Source organism: Rhincodon typus, chromosome 11 (genome assembly GCF_021869965.1).
Source record: "Rhincodon typus isolate 14 chromosome 11, sRhiTyp1.1, whole genome shotgun sequence".
NCBI lineage: Eukaryota > Metazoa > Chordata > Chondrichthyes > Orectolobiformes > Rhincodontidae > Rhincodon > Rhincodon typus.
In genome coordinates, this window is record NC_063342.1 from 74,215,191 (window position 1) to 74,232,582 (window position 17,392).

The window sequence follows — 17,392 nt, forward strand, 5'->3', positions numbered from 1 at the left end:
TGTGTAATCCTGCCCACCTTAATTATGGGTGAGTCCTGGTCGAATCACCCACCAGTTTCCGCAGATGGGATCCAACCCAGAAACCAGTCCAGGTTTTCCATAACGTTCTCGCAACACCACCATTTCTCCCTGCTCCCCGTGGACAGGCATGGACGAAGCGGGGGGATATCCACGATCCTGTGGCAATTCAGTCCATGGGTCAGTGGACACACAGCCAAACATGTCTGCCATCTGACTGGCTTTGGGGTGGGGGTGGGGGGGGAGCGCCGAGGGGTTGCGCCATAGTGTTTATCTGCCCACAGCCACCAGCTTTCTGACTTGCAAGGCAAACGAGTGCTGGTGACCGGCTCAGTTTCAGAGCTAGCACAAGAAGGAATCTGCTCCTGCAGAAAAGATTTACAAAGCTGTTGCCAGGGTTGGGGGGTTTGAGCTATAGGGGGAGGCTGAATAGGCTGGGGCTATTTTTCCTGGAGCGTCAGAGACTGAGGGGATGACCTTATAGTGATTTTCAAAACCATGAAGGGCATAGATAGGGTGAATAGTTAAGGTCTTTTCCCTGAAGTGGTGGGGGGGTCCAAAGCTAGAGGGCATAGGTTTAAGGTAAGCGGGAAAGATCTAAAAGGAACCTAAGAGGCAATTTTTTTCAAGCAGATGGTGTGTGAATGGAATGAGCTGCCAGAGGAAGTGGTGGAGGCTGGAACAATTACAACATTTCAAATGCATCTAGATGGGTATCTGAATCGGAAGGGTTTAGAGGGATACGGGCCAAATACCGGCAAATGGGACTCGATCAATTTAGGATATCTAATCGGCATGGATGAGTTGGACGGAAGGGTCTGCTTCCGTGCTGTACAGCTCTATGACCAGCAGGCAGGCAGGCAGAGACGGGTTAAATTGTGCAAGGAATCCCATACAAATCCGAGCTCCGTCTGTGACTAACCGCAGGATCTGCTTCACTTGGCACAGAGCAACCTGGACCCAGCTTGTTCTGTCAATAAACCAGCAAAGAATTGACTGCACGATTAACTCTCCTTCACTTATAACTCAACTAACAGACAACAGAGAACATTTCCAATCTGTACCCATTCGCAGGGAAAGCAGAACGTAAGTTCTTTTCTTAAAAACACAAGCAGCATCCCTGAGCTCAGCTTTTAAATATGATCTTCACATTTGTCTCAGAGAGGATGGAAAGACAAAAGTATGGGCTGAAACTGGGTTCAATTATTTCAATGTTACTATGATGCAGCCAGTAATATTCAAAAGCTTTGTCGGATAATCACTGGCATATAATGTTCGCAGCGACAAACTTAAAAATAAACCTGAATTGATACCAGCAGGCGATGAGAATTCTATCCATGTGGTGTAACTGTAGGGGCAGGGGTGGGGAGGGTGCCTGGCTCGTGGTGGTAGCTTTTCCTTTCACCACTAATCTCAACGAGTATTAGGATTCTCCAGAGAGATGATCATATGTATATTTAAGACCCAATGTAATGCAGCTGGGTCCCACGTGGCATTTGCAGCAATCTTGTAACAGCTGCCTAAGCTGTTTATGCTCTATTCCCTTTGAAATAAGGCCAACATTTCATTTGCCTTCCCTATTACTCACTGAACTTAAATGCTAGTTTTTTTTTGTGCTAAATGGATGAAGACTCCCAAATCCCTCTGTTCCTTAGCTTTCTTCAGTCTTTCTCCATTCAAATAATATTCAGCTCCTCTATACTTCCTGCCAAAGTGCATAACTTCATACTTTGCCACATTATATTCCATCTTCCAAAATCTGTCTACATCCCTCCCCACAGACGCTGTGTCTATCCTCACCACTTGCCTTCCCATCTATCACTCTGCAAACCTGGTGACGGTACATTCACTTTCCTCATCCAAGTCATTCATATCTATTGTCAAGAACTGTGACCCCAGCACTGATCCCTGGGGCACTCCATGGTTACAGGTTGCTATTCTGAAAATGTCCCCCTCATCCTGACTCTTTACTGGTTAGCCAATCCTATATTTAAATACTACCTCCAAAAACATGGAAACTTATTGAATGGCCTAATGTGTAAGGTATCTTCACTTGAATGAGATAAAAACAGTCCTCAGTAAACTCAGCAAAAATCCTCAGACACCACTTTCCAAACCCACGATCACTTCCATCTAGAAGGATAGGGGCAGCAGATATATGGGAACACCACCACCTGCAAGTTCCCCTCCAGACCACTCACCATCCTGACTTGGAAATATATCACCATTAAGGGCAGCGCGATGGCTCAGTGGTTAACACTGCTGCCTCACAACGCCAGGGACCCAGGTTCGATTCCACCCTCGGGCGACTGCCTGTGTGGAATTTGCATGTTCTCTCTGTGTCTGTGTGGGTTTCCTCCGCGTGCTCTGATTTCCTCCCATGGTCCAAAAATATGTAGTTTAGGGTGGATGCTAAATTGCCCATAGTGTCCAGGGAGGTGCAGGCTAGGTGGGTTAGCCATGGGAAATGCAGGGTTCCAGGGAATAAGGTTGAGAGGGAACGGGTTGCTCTTCAGAGGGTCGGTGCAGATTCGATGGGCTGAATGGCCTGCATCCGCACTGTAGAAATCTATGATTCTATGTAAATAAACAGATAATAATGCCATGCCTGCTCAATAGGAAAGTTATGAAAATCACTCAAGAGTCACGAAACTGATGGCAAGAGCTACAAAAATAGTGCAGGAACCGAGGGCTCTCAAGTGATATCAGAATCAACGTGAACGTGGTTTATAATTATAGTCCGTGAAAGAAATATGGGGGACCCTTGAAAAGTGAACATGATGAACTGTCGTGCTGAATATTTCCAAATGACTATCATTCTCACTTTGAACAATTGCTGCGTTAAGGACATACTCCATGTCTCATGCCGCAGCTGATTACAGCATTCAAAGCTGGCAAGACTTTTCATCCTGAAAAGGTGCCCAGCTCCACAAGAGACTTCCCCATGAGTGGGCTGTCTCCTCCAGGCTCCCACCCACCTTGGTGAAGACATCCAAACCTAGGCACATCCTGAAGGGAAGCTGGCGTTGAAACCAGGATCGTTGTGTGTCAGGTCTTGACCCCGGCCTCGTTTTCACACCAGGGAATGTGGCGGCTACCAGGGACCTCCTGGGAATGTTAAATTACAGACCACTCCAGCCCAATCACTTTTGGCCATCAGTGGTAGTCACCAGGAGAGCACAGTGCAGCCCAATAGCTCTTTACAGGGCATATCCCATGAGGAAAACCTTGGGATAAGGAAGAATTTGCTCCAACTCTTCACTGACTTTTAACACTTCAAGATCCTGAAAGGAGGTTTCATACCGAAGCAGAAACAAAGCACATAGATAAGACACGGAGCTTTACAGACGGAGATGTTTCCGAGTGCCACTTACTTAATGACATACAGAATGTATAGGATGTCTGCCTGATCTTGCAGAGTAAGGCACTCCTTCAGCTGTTCCACAAGCGATCCAATGTCCACCTCACCATGAGCATCCGTTGGCAAACTGAGATCCACTCGGTGGTCTGACTTGGTCTAAAACAGAAATAGAAGAAACTCAATTGTTTCCTTTTCAGCATTTTTCATTTGTAATACTGAATATGGAATCAAAAAACACTCAAAGTCTACATGTCTCAGCGCAGCACTCTGCTTCATGGTGTTGTATTTTTGTCACACTTTGAACCAGATGCCTCACCATTATAAACCCTTCTGTCTATAGTTAGAGGCTTGGAACACTGCAGCAATTAACTCCCCTCCTGACTCCCCAAAGCCTGTCCCACCATTGACCAGGCACAAATCAGGAGTGTGATGGAATACTCCCCACTTGCCTGGATGGGTGCAGCTCCAACAACACTCAAGAAGTTTGATACCATCCAGGACAAAGCAGCCCGCTTGACTGGCACTACATCCACAAGCATCCACTCCCTCCACCACTGACGCTCAGGACGCACTGCAGAAATTCACCAAGATCCTAACCCACAACCACTTCCATCTCAAAGGACAAGGGCAGCAGATACATGGGAACACCACCACCTGCAAGTTCCCCTCCAAGCCACTCACCATCCTGACTTGGAAATATATCGCTGTTCCTTCACTGTCGCTGGGTCAAAATCCTTCCCTAACAGCACAGTCTTTCCATCACTGGCTGGGAAAAGCCTACATCTTGCTTGGAAGGAGTTACAATTACCCGACACATGCACACCATGTACACGATGATTGGACACTCACCTCTAGGAAGCCACAATTCACATGAACTGGTTTTAATACCTCTGAGTTACCAAAACAATCACATCTATAACCCATCTCCTGTCCTTAATTTCCTGAGTACTTGTGTACGTGGATAGAGTAATGAAGCAATTCCTGTGTGTTTTGAATGTTTTGTTAATCAGCCCTAACTCTGACTTCAGCTTAAAGGTCTTTTTGCTGTAGGTTTAATTCAAAAATCGGAATCCAAAAACCAGTGTTTGGGGAGCAGGAGAGAAATAGGAAAGGAGTAAATCAAACAAAGACTGAGACAGGGAGGTATTAAGAAGGGAGATGTAGATTCTAATTTAAATTCACCCCCAATTGCTTCTTTGTCTGTGATGAAAGGAAGGGGCAAGGCAGTGTAAATCAAGGCAGGTCAGAGTAAAAGTCACATATTGGGACAGGGAGGAGGTCCGGCTGTGTGTCTGTCACAGGATAGGTTATAAATGAAAATGCAGGACAACAAGGCTAACAATTTCAGGATCATTTCCCTCACCTTGTTCAAACTGGCATAGACTGGTCAGGCTAAAGGGCTGCTGTATAAGGGTGTGTGTGTGTGAATCACCACAACACAGTGGCTTCAGCGATTAGCACTGTTGCTTCACAGCGCAAGGGGCCCAGGTTCAATTCCACGCTCAGGCAACTGTCTGTGTGGAGTTTGCATATTCTCCCTGTGCCTGCATGAGTTTCCTTCGGGTGCTCCGGTTTCCTCCCACAGTCCAAAGATGTGCAGGGTAGGGTGGGTTGGCCATGGGGAATGTGAGGTTATGGGAAGGGTCTGGGTGAGAAACTCTTCAGAGGGTCAGTGCAGACACAATGGGCTGAATGGCCTCTATCTGCACTGTAAGGATTCTACGAATGCACAGACGGAGAGATGGACAGATAATAAAAGAGTGTTAAAGGTTATGAAGAGGAGGCAGGAACATGGAATCGGGACCACATTCAGTATTCAGATCAGTCATGATCTTGAATGGTTAAGCATGCCAAAAGGGCTGTATCTCCTGCTCCTGCTCCAAATTCACATGTACAGTGCCAAAGGAGACCATTCAGCCCACACGCCTGTGCTGGATCTTTGAAAGAATCGCCTTCCTTGCTCTGTTGCTGCTATTTTGTCCATGATCCTTACAGCCCTCATCCTCTCGCACCACTTGTATCCCTTTGTCTGACTTTTTTTTCCCCTGATTCTAACAACTGAACATTTCTCCTCATTCCCTCCTCCCCTACTCAATGTTTATGGTCAATGATTGGAATCTACAATCAATGATTACTGAGCAGTGGAGGAGACTGTTCTACTCCCCCTCTCTCTACTTAAATCAGAGCTTTCAGATCATCCTGAAGGTCAGTACCAGGCCACCTCTGTCCTGAGAGCACTCCCAACATTTCCAACCTCTCTTCATGATTGCAGTCACTCAGCACATTATCATCCTGGTGAACGTCCTCTGTATCTCATCTGGGGCTTTCAGATTGTTTCACAAAAGCTTAGGGATCAGAACTCAATCAGGACTGGAATGGTACCAATGGGGTGGATTCTAAAAGAACCAGTTTCCCAGCGTAAAGAAGGTGAACAGGAAAACGGCAAAGAGTTTAAAACTAGCAAAGCGGGCAGCAGGGATCTCAAGAAAACAAGGCAAACTAGAGAGAGTAGAGAATTTCCCCCAGAGGAGGAGCCAGAGTGCAGCGGGAGGCCACTGATATACAATAGGTCCGTAAAAATATCAGCATTCATTAAACAAGCTTCAACCAGAGAATATGGAATTCACTCCCACAGTGAGTGGCTGAGGGTAATCATGGAGAACATTCATGGAGAAATGAGAAGATGGGAACAGTGGATTATTGAGATGGATTCAGATGAGGAAGAAATGGGACGTGGCTTGAGTGGAGCTTAAAGACTAGCACAGACTGGTTGGGCAGAATGGCCTGTCTCTGTGACTTGTGGAAGTCGAGATTTATTGACCGTTAAGTAAATAATGATAAAAGAGCACTCCCTCCAATTCCCAGTGCGCCTGGGCCCATAGATCGCGAGAAAATCAGTTCTACCAGAAATAGCTGGCATATCAGTCTCCCCCTGCAGGTCGTGACTGCTGTACAGGGAAGGGGATACATCTCGTGCTGGATGTACACACAAGTTAACTTTTTGAGTCCAGTGATACTTCATCAGATGAGTCCGCTCCTCTCTCCACAGATGCTGCCAGACCTGCTGAGTTTCTCTAACATTCTCTACCCTTGTTTCAGATCTCTAGCGTCAGCAGCATTTGCCTTTACTGTAATCTTTTGCTGGATTGGAGCTAGAAGGCAGCTTGGCTGGACTAACTGGGAAGCTCGTTCAGAAAGAAGTACAGTTTCGATGGGCCAAATGGCCTCTTTGTGTGCTGTGCTTTTCTACATATTCCCATTTCATCTGGCACAGGTGACAGTAAATATTAGGTAATGTCCTGCTATACTACTCAAAGAAAACCATCCTATGTAGCATAAACAGTTCTTCAGTCATGACCCTCTTCAATAGTTTTGTTCCTTTGTTTAAAATGCGTCAATGAGTCACATTAAACACTAACCTTCCCTGGCTGCAGTTTTGGCACTTCCAATAAGTTTGCAGTTTTCTGTTGAGAAATTGGAACTTTAATGGGCAGGTACAAGGAGACATCTGTGAAAAGAAACATCAAAGGAGACACATAGGATTCAGACACGCTTGTAGCAGTCATGGACAATACTTGTATTTACACCCAGCTCGCAGCAGTTTCAGTATCAGGTATTACTAAAAGTACAGAACGACAGGAAGGGGTTTCCCTTAGATTAGGCAATTAAATCATTTACAGTAAGTCTGTATACATGTGTGTGTGTGAGAGAGAGACCGCGCGCACGTGAGTGTGTATGTGCGTGTGTGAGAGAGAGACCGCGCGCACGTGAGTGTGTATGTGCGTGTGAGAGACCGCGCGCACGTGAGTGCGTGTGAGAGAGACCGCGCGCACGTGAGTGCGTGTGAGAGAGACCGCGCGCACGTGAGTGCGTGTGAGAGAGACCGCGCGCACGTGAGTGCGTGTGTGAGACCGCGCGCACGTGAGTGCGTGTGTGAGAGACCGCGCGCACGTGTGTGAGAGAGACTGTGCACACGAGTGTGTGCGAGTGCGCGCACGTGTGTGAGAGACTGAGAGACAGCGCGCACGTGTGTGAGAGACTGTGAGAGACAGCGCGCACGTGTGTGAGAGACTGTGAGAGACAGCGCGCACGTGTGTGAGAGACTGAGAGAGACAGCGCGCACGTGTCTGGGTGTGTGAGACAGCGCACACGTGTGTGAGAGATTGTATGAGACTGCGTGCACGTGTGTGAGTTGTGAGAGAGAGAATGTTTCTGTTCTGGAAGACTGCATATGAGAGAATGCCTGTTTGTGTGTGCACGCAAGTATATGTGAATTTGTGAGTGTGCATGATGAGAATTCTAACAGGTCGACCTGTTTATGATGGTAGTGACTCCTGTGTTTAACAGGGAGTCTGCAAACAGGGCACAGTTAGAGTGTTGTTAGAGGAAAACCCTGTTGTCAGCAAGCAGAAGGTCAAAGGGATTTCAACCCATCTGCAAACCTTCAAAACAGTCACTAACCCAAGTGGTTAATCCTCCCATTTCTGGTCAAAATCTGGCAGGGAATTTTTTTTTTGTCAAACATGTGTAGAAGGAAACATAAGTTGGAAAGTTTGGCTCAGATTATAAGTAAACCACGTTCACTATATTTTGAATACCTTGGAGGTAGAGCATAGTGCCAGGGTTTTAAGATGAACCTTCATTACCTTTTTTGTCAATAGCAGGTTTTCATGTTTGAACAGAATAATACAACTTAGTATCAAGATCATAAAGGCAAATAAATCATATTACTCTCATTTAGAACAAGCAAACTGATTACTTGGTAACTCCAGTCCCTTCACTTTGGCCACCATTGATATTATGTCCCTCGTAGTGTGAGCAGTCTCAAACACATGATGCATGCCTGGACTTATTGATGTTGGAGGCAGTCGCTTTGACACGGGTGTTGTGCTTTGGAGCAGATGATTTATATATTTCACAAGCTCATCTTCACTATCAACTGTGGATGTTAAAAAAAAACAGTAGATGGCACAAGTCGAGACTCATTACTCAAGATTGTTTAACAGAAGACTGAGCAGCCAGATACTTGCAAATCACCCTTTGTCGAGTTCACAAAAACTCTAGCTCTTTCTCTGTGTCTCAGCAGATTCTCGACATCAAGCCTCTCCACGAGACTTCTTTCCAGCAGTTAGACCCAAGACCTGTTCCTGGGCTAACCTCCTGAAATACACACAGCAGCAGCAGCAAGATGTCTTAAAATAAAAACCTACTAAAAGGACCTCTATCCATCTTGTACTTAGCAGGACACTTGCAAGAATGCCAATTTTCAAAAAGGTAACAACTACTTACACTGCACGAGAAAAGGGGACTGACTGGATGGCAGCTCAACTTTGATTGGTTCGGGTGTTGCCATGGCCCATGAGCCCTGGAAATGTCGTCCCCCATGCTTTTATTTAGAAAATACCTGGACATGGTCCTTTTCAGAATATAACAGCAGGCCTTCTCTATTTACATCATCTGCCTGCTTTCATTATGTAACATAAACTGATGGGACAGATTTCAACTCAGCACTGGCTGCAACTTTAAGATAAAGCAGCTTTTGGTTTGTCTCCTCAGGTGAGTACAAAACACCATCCATAAATGATTTCTGAGAAACAATTAAGAGGGACAATGACAACTAATTTCAAAGCGTTGAGCTCACAGAGTGATGTACAGGAGCTACATATGTTAATCGTAGAGTCATACAGCATGGAAATAGACTCTTTGACTCAACTCGTCCATGCCTAAACTACGCATTTCCCAATTGCCTGCATTTGGCCCATATCCCTCTAAACCATTCCTATCCATGTACCTGTCCAAATGTCTTTTAAGTATTGCAAATGTACTCACCTCTACCACTTCCTCTGGCAAATTATTCCATATGCACCACCCTCTGTGTGAAAAAGTTGCCCCTCACATCCCTTTTATATCTTTCCCCTCTCACCTTAAACCTATGCCCTCTAGTTTTGGACTCCCTTGCGCTGGGAAAAGACCTTGACTATTCACCCTATCCATGACCCTCATGATTTTATAAACCTCTATAAGGTCACCCCTCAGCACCCGACGCTCCAGGGAGAATAGTCCTAGCCTATCCAGCCTCTCCCTATGACTCCATCTCCCTCCAGTCCTGGCAACGTACTTGTAAATCCTTTTTTGCACCCTTTCTAGTTTAATAACATCCTTCCTATAGCAGGGCGTGCAGAATTGTGTGCAGTGATCCAAACGTGGCCTTACCAATGTCTTGTACAATTGTAACATAATGTCCCAAATCCTAGACTCAATGTTCTGACCAATGAAGGCAAGCATGCCGAACATCATCTTCACCACCTTGTCTCCCTGGGACGCCACTTTCAAGGAACTATGTATCTGCACCCCTAGGACTCTCTGTTCAACAACACTCCCCAAGGCGCTGCTATTAACTATATACATCCCACCCTGGCTTGTCCTACCAAAGTGCATTTATCTGCATTAAATTCCATCTGCCAATCCTCGGCCCACTGGCCCAGTTGATTAAGATCCCATTGTACTCTTCTTCACTGACCATCAATTTTAGAGTCACCTGAAAACTTACTAACGATGCCTTCTATATTCTCATCTGACTCATTCAGATAAGTGACAAACAACAGCAGACCCAGCATCAATCCATGCAGCACACTGCTGGTCACAGGCCTCCAGTCCGAAAAACGACCCTCTACCACCACCATCTGTCTCCTACCATCAAGCCAATTTTGATTGCAATTGGCTAACTCCCCCTGAATCCCGTGCGACCTATCCTTGCAAACCAGTCTACCATGCAAAACCTTGTTGAAGGCCTCGCTAAAGTCCATGTAGGCAACATCTATTGCCCTACCCTTATCTATCTTCTTTATCACCTCTTCAAAAAACTCAATCAATTTTGTGGGACACAATTTCTCATGCACAAAGCCATGTTGACTATCTCTAATCAGTTCTTACCTTTCCAAATGCATGTAAATCCTGTCCCTCAGAATCCCCTCCACCAACTCTCCCAACACTGACATCAGGCTCATCGGTCTGTAGTTCCTTGGCTTTTCTTTACGGTATTTCTTAAATAATGGCGCATCATTATCCTCCCTCCAGTCTTCCAGTACCTTATCCATGGCTGTCAATGATACAAATACTTCCACAAGGATCCCAGAAATTTCTTCCCTAGCCTTCCACAAAGTGCCGTGTTACACCTGATCAGGACCTGAGGATTTGTCTACCTTTATGCATTTTAAGACCTACAGCACCGCTCTTCTGTTATACGAACTCTTTTCAAGACATCACTATTTATTTCCCCAAGGTCCCTAGCTTCTACGTCAGTACTTACTGTGGAGAAAGACGAGAAATATTCATTTAGGGTCTTATCCATCTCCTGTGGTTTCACATATTGACGGCCTCGTTGATCTTTAAGGGGCCCTCTTCTCTCCCTAGTTACTCCTTTGCCTTTAATGTACATGTAGAATCTCTTTGGATTCTCCTCAACATTATCGAGGTGTTGCACTTTGGTAAGACAAGCCAGGGTGGGATGTATATAGTTAATAGCAGGGCCCTGGGGAGTGTTGTTGAACAGAGAGTCCTAGGGGTTCAGATACATAGTTCCTTGAAAGTGGCATCCCAGGGAGACAAGGTGGTGAAGATGATGTTCGGCATGCTTGCCTTCATTGGTTAGCATTGAATCTAGGATTTGGGACGTCATGTTACAGTTGTACAAGACATTGGTACCTCATGTCCCCTTTCTGCCCTCCTGATTTCTCTCTGAAATGTACTTCTCCACCCCCATACTCCTCAGGGGATTCACTTGATCCCAGCTGCCTATACCTGACATATGCCTCCTCCTTTTCCTTGACCAGAGCTTCAATACCTCTAGTCATCCAGCATTCCCTACTCCTGCCAACCTCACCCCTCACACTAACAGGAACATGCTGTCCCTGAACTCTTGTTATCTCGCTTTTGAAAGCCTCCCACCTGCCAGACATCCCTTTACCTGCGAACAGCCTCCCCCAATCAACTTTTGAAAGTTCCTGTCTAATAGCATCAAAATTGTCCTTAACCCCAAGCTAGAACTTTAACTTTTCCATCACTATTTTAAAACTGATAAAATTACATTCACCTGACCCAAAGTGCTCCCCCCACTGACACCTCAGTCACTTGGCCTGCCTTATATTCCTAGAGAAGGTTCGGTTTTGCCCCTTCTCCAATAGGGCCATCTACGTATTAATTAGGTTTTTCTGAACACACTTAAACTCCTCTCCATCCAAGCACTGAACACTAAGGCAGTCCCAGTCTATGTGTGAAAAGGTAAAATCCCCTACTATTACAATCCTATTATTTGTACAGCTACCTGTGATCTCCCTATGTATTTGCTCCTCAATTTCTTGCTAACTGTTGGGAGGCCTATAAGTACAATCCCATCAAAGTGGTCCCCCCCTTATATCTCGGTTCCACCCAGATAGCTTCAGTGGATGACACCTTGGGAATATTCTCTCTAAGTATCACCGTGAAGTTCTCCCTAATCAAAAATGCCACTCCCCCTCCTCTCTTGCTTCCCTTTCTATCCTTCTTATAGCATCTATACCCCAGAACGCTGAGCTGTTAGACCTCTCCCTCCTTCAGCTATGTCTCTGTAATAGCTACAATATCCCAGTCCCACGCTCCCATCCAGTCCACAGGATCCTGCAGGCACAACATGGACCTGTTTCAACTGAACTGAATGAACTAGCTAACAACCAATCTCCGATTCACTCCACAAGGTTGAATTGCAAAAGCTGTGCAGCTCCCCCTGGAGCGATGGAGCAGCTGTTGGGGACCTGGTTTGGTAGGTGTGTGCAACATTCTGAGCAGCTTAGATAAATAGACGAAATGGAAGCAGGAGTAGGCCATTCAGCCGTTTGAACCTGCTCAACCAATAAGAAATTTCTCCTCATCCCAATCCTGAATGGCCTACCCCACGTTCTTAAACTGTGACCCCTGTTCTGGATCTGCCCAGCTGTGATAACCCCTACAAAGCCCATGGGGGATCACCCATTAATCTCCTTATGGGGGTCACTGAGTGCGAGTTCCCCTGGTAACAGTCTGCCCAACTGGAACTCATCATCTGAGCCCTTGATAAAGCAGACCCAGGACTGTTAGGGTCTTGGGCAGCAGTGGTAAATGTCTGAGCCAGAAGACTTTGGTTCAAGTCTCACCTGCTCCAGAGGTGTGTGATAACATTTCTGAGCAGGTTAATTAGAAGATACAATAAAGCCGATCCAGACCTGGGTGTTATTGGAGAGGGAGTACGCGGTGTCTATCGTAGCTCTCCATGCCATTAGGGAGAAGTGGGCACTACGGAGGATACAGGGCTTTACTGCCCCCTCCAACTCCATTTTGATTTAGTCCCTTCCGTCTCTCCCTACCGTCCCCTCACCTTTGATGGTTTGCATTGGTCTTAACAGGCTCTAAGTAAATTAATCAATTGGAAATGCAGGTGATTAACAAGTGAAAAGAAAAGCTATTGTGTTTTGGTAGTAGGAAAATAAACCACTCAGTTGTGTGTGATAACACTTTTGGACATATTAAAATAAAATCAAAGCAGACCCAGAGTTACAATCGTGGTGCACTTGTTGTGTCCTTACCTCTGGGCCAGGAGGTCCAGGTGCAATTCTGACTTGCTCCAGAGGTGTGTAATAACATCATTGAACAGCTTGATTCAAAATAAAAATAAAGCAGACCCAGGTCTGTCCTGGGATGGGACTAGGCTTTATACGCCACAAGTAGTGGTTCTATTTCAGTGTTCAGCAATAAACGATGTTCTGGCATTTCATGAGCTACTACACCAGTCATCGGGAACATCCTGTGTTCATCGGTCTAATCCTGTTAGAATGTTATAGGTTTCTGTGAGATTCTCCCCCTCAGTCTTCTAAACTACAATGAGTACAATCCTAAACAACTCATATGTCAGTCCTGCCGTCCCAAGAATCAGTGTGGTAAACCTTCACTGCACTCCCTCCATCGCCAGAACATCCTTCCTCAGGTAAGGAGACCCAAACAGCACACAGTGCTCCAGGTGTGTTCGGGGCAATGCCCTGTACAATTGCAGCAAGACATTTCCACTCCTGTACTCAAATCCTCTCTCTGTGAAGGCCAATATACTATTTACCTTCTTCACTACTGGCTGTGACTACGTGCTTATTTCCAGCGAGAGGGTTAAAGCAGACAAAGGAAAACGGAACCCATGAATTGATGTTACAGAGATTTGGACACAGACACACACGAGTAAGGGATACAGGGAGTTGGGGGAATGTGGGGAATAACTTTCTACAGAGTCAGTAATAGTAGCCGGGAACGTGCTGCCTAAGAAGTGACAGATCAGTGATTTGGAATGGAAACTCTGGAGATAAAATGTAGTTACATCGCCAAGGGACAGAGCTGGAGGAATTGGGACTGATGGGTTGCTGTGCAGAGATGGCCTGGACCCAATGGGCTGACTGGCCTCCTTCTGCGCCGAGCTGTCTCTGTGACCATGTGGGACACAAAACTGTCCCCCCGACACACCACTGAGCAGAACCCCTGGAGCCCTGACAGAATATAATGCCGAATCACTGCTCACAGCTCCCAGCTCCAACTTACATCGCTGTGCCATTGGAGTGGGGATGATAACACACCACCAACCCAACCCTGCCCCCTTCTATGAAGGCCTTCCAGGAAATCAGAGGCTGTAACTTCAATTGTACCTTAGACCCCGCAAGTTGCCAACAGTGCCACTGGGAGCTAGTGGTGGGTGCCAGTACTGCAGGAAGCTGTGACGATGGAAGTTGGGGGAGTGCGTGGAGTGGGTGGGGGAGGGTTTGATAGACACAGTGAGAGGGAACCTGCAGACAGATAAGTGCTGAGGTCCTTGTCTGGGGTGGGGGTCGGGGTGGTGGGGTTTGACCCTGGGCTGTAGGGGATTTCTCCTTTAGGGAGCAGGGACTGCCCAAGAGGACACTGTCCCTCACCCTGCCACAGGAATAGGGTCCACCCTGGGTCACCGAAGAGCTGCCAATATGGCAAGGCCTCCACCTTCCCCCAAGTAGAGAACTCCTGCACACAGAATGAGTCCTTGAAGTAATCACTCAAGAGACTCAAAATGGCTGTCAGGCAGCAAGGCCTGGAGATGCTCTACTGGGCCTTAAATCCTGCAATGAAGTTTCTCCACCACCATCCCATATGATTTAACACCTACACCTCCCCCCTCACCTTCGATTACAATTCTAAAATCTAAGCCTGCGCCTCCAAAGGTGTCAATGGACCGTGGAAATGACTTCTGAAAATCTCTCCACTCACACAAGGTAAAATTCACAACTGGTAAATTCATTCGTTTTTGTTTTTAAAACATATTAAAAGGAAAGCGATCTTTGATTTGATCTTTAGCAATTGAATCAATGGGCTGAAAAGTGGCAAATGGAGTTTAATTTGGATAAATACCAGGTATTGCACTTTGGTAGAACAAACAAAGACAAGATTACAATTAAAAGTAAGACCTTGGGCAGTGTTGCATAACAGAGACACCTAGGGGTTCAGGTACATAATTCCTTGAAATTTGCATCATATATAGGTAGGGTGGTTAAGAAGGTGTTTAGCACACTTGCCTTCATTGCTCAGATCTTTAAGTATAGGAGTTGGGACGTCATGTTGAGGTTGTACATGACATTGACGAGACCTCTTCTGGAATATTGTGTTCAGTTCTGGCCTCCCTGTTATAGGATGGATATTATTAAGCTGGAGATTGTTCAGAACAGATTTACCAGGATGTTGCCAGGAACGGAGGGTTTGAGTTGTAAGGAGAGGCTGGGACTTTTTTCACTGGAGTGCGGGAGGTGGAGAGGTGACGTTACAGAAGTTTATAAAATCATGAGGATTATAGATATGGCGAATAGCATGTGTCATTTTCCTGGGGTGGGGGCATTCAAGGCTAGGGGGTATATTTTTAAACTGAGAGGAGACAGATTTAAAAAAGACATGAGGGGCAATTATTTTACACAGTGAGTGGGTCGTGTGTGGAATGAACTTCTGGAGGGAGTGGTAGATGTGGGTACAGTTACAATGTTTAAAAGACATTTAGATAACTACATGAATAATAAATGGTTGGAGGGATATGGGCCAAGCACAGGCATGTCGGATTAGTTTAGTTTGGGATTGTGGTCGGTATGGACAGGTTGGACCAAAGGGTCTTTTTCCATGCTTTATGACTGAACTGCCTTTGTACTTGGTATTTCCAAAGAACGTGTGAAAGGCCTGGTGCTTCTAACAGTTTGTGAGGGTCAGGCCTGAAGTGTATTTGGAGCTATTTTCCTTACCATCGTTTTGATAGCACGAATCGTTCACAGAGACAGCGTCTTCCATCTCGTGGCTCAGGCTGGCACTGTCTTCGCTGAAACAGTCGTCCAACAGAAGGCCATCGGGCCCTGGGTCTAAGAAGCTCAGATGTGTATAGCACGAGGTAATGAGGAACTCGGATAATCTGCCCGTTTTGATCCTGAAAGATGAAGCATTGCACTCACAGGTCACCACACACCGGCACTCATGAAACACTCAGGCAACGATGACCGCAAAAATTAACGAGCAAGAAGATGGGGACACAAGTAGAGATCGGCACGAGGTGATGACGCACATGTGAAGGGCACAATGGGCTGAATGGCCTCATTCTATGCCGTAACAATTCTGCCATTTGCTCGGCATTAATTGCACAACCGGCCAACGCAGCAGAGAAATCCATACCTGGCCCCGCCAAAGTATCCGTCCTGGAGTTTCCGAAGGGTGCTGAGAATATTGGAGTCAATATCTGTCCCGTCGTCAGCTGCAACAGGAACAGGCAGTCTTTGTCAGCAATAAAATCTAACGCATTCACCAGACTTCCAGTCAAAAAGGTCACAATCTGGACTTGCCCCCCCACCCCGCTCAGAGGGTCAGTGTTTGGAGGTCGAGAACAGAGGAGCAGTCTCAGCGACCCTCTTTGGAATAACAGGACTATGTGAGGGACCGGTTGTGGGGAGTGGGGAAAGGGGTGGTGGGTGTTAATTTCCTGGTCAGGGATCCGAAGCGAGAGATGGGGAAGGGCCCTAGATCTGGTCCCTCAGTTGGGCTCTCTCTGGTCCATGGAGCCCCTTTAGAAATCCTCATTGCTTGGGCAAACAGGGACACCGGATGTCAATGGTTAATCCCAGCAATCGGAAGTGGGGGTCGGGGGGTGGGGTGGAGGGCACATAAGACTCAAGTGGTCCTCACTTGGCCCCTGACAGACAGCAACCCACCGTGGGACAGTCAACCATTAGCCTGCCCGCTCAGAGGAGGGAGCGGGCTTTCCTCAGTAAATACCCATTCCCCACCCTGAAACCCATCACCTCCTGGAGGAGGCGCCCCATCCCCAGAGATTCTTCACCAGACAGAGTGGCATCATTTCTGAATGAGTAACTCGAGTGACGTTGGGTTTCGCAGGAGGAGGGAGTGAGGAGAAGGGACACAATCCTTACACAGCATGCTCTGAGTGATGGGGAAGGTCACAGTCGGTCGGCCTGTCATCTTCCAGCAGGAGAACAGGTACGCCAGGTCAGTCCGCAGCATTTCCACAATCATACGGCAGTCCAGTGCCAAGTAAAACTGGTGTTGGTCGATGAACTGTCCATGGTGGGGAGAGAGCACAGTGAAAACACGGCCCGCAGCACAAAGCCATGGCTTCATAAACATTTCGCAACCAAGCGTTCTTCTCAGTTTTCATTATGAAACAATTTTCGAGTGTACCGTGGTGGGATTTGAACCCGGATCCCCTGGGTCACTGAATTAATATTCGAGTGATAATGGCACCCCTCCCTGAACATTGGATTATAAATTCCTGCTGAAATACCGAGGTGGTTTTGGAATTCTGTGCTTCTATCAGTTTTCATAGATCAGTCCCCTTCCCCACCCCCAACCCCAAAAATGACATCCTTACCCCCTCTCCAGGGCCCTCCAAACCAGTGAGCCCTCTTGGACACTACCTACCTACCATCCCCCGCATTATGGACCCACTCCACC

General features: G+C 46.6%; 1 protein-coding gene across 2 annotated transcripts in view; it reads right to left on the reverse strand.

The window, feature by feature from the left end:
* LOC109918705 (phosphorylase b kinase regulatory subunit alpha, liver isoform-like) overlaps positions 1-17,392 on the reverse strand; it is a 91,957-nt gene that overhangs the window by 26,752 nt on the left and 47,813 nt on the right. For both annotated transcript variants that reach the window (XM_048603241.1, XM_048603242.1), the window contains 6 exons: positions 16,852-16,996; positions 16,100-16,178; positions 15,679-15,857; positions 8,139-8,318; positions 6,799-6,887; positions 3,393-3,535 (listed from right to left, as the gene is read on the reverse strand). In XM_048603241.1, coding sequence (XP_048459198.1) covers positions 3,393-3,535; positions 6,799-6,887; positions 8,139-8,318; positions 15,679-15,857; positions 16,100-16,178; positions 16,852-16,996 — 815 coding nt within the window. The remainder of the gene's footprint in view (positions 1-3,392; positions 3,536-6,798; positions 6,888-8,138; positions 8,319-15,678; positions 15,858-16,099; positions 16,179-16,851; positions 16,997-17,392) is intronic.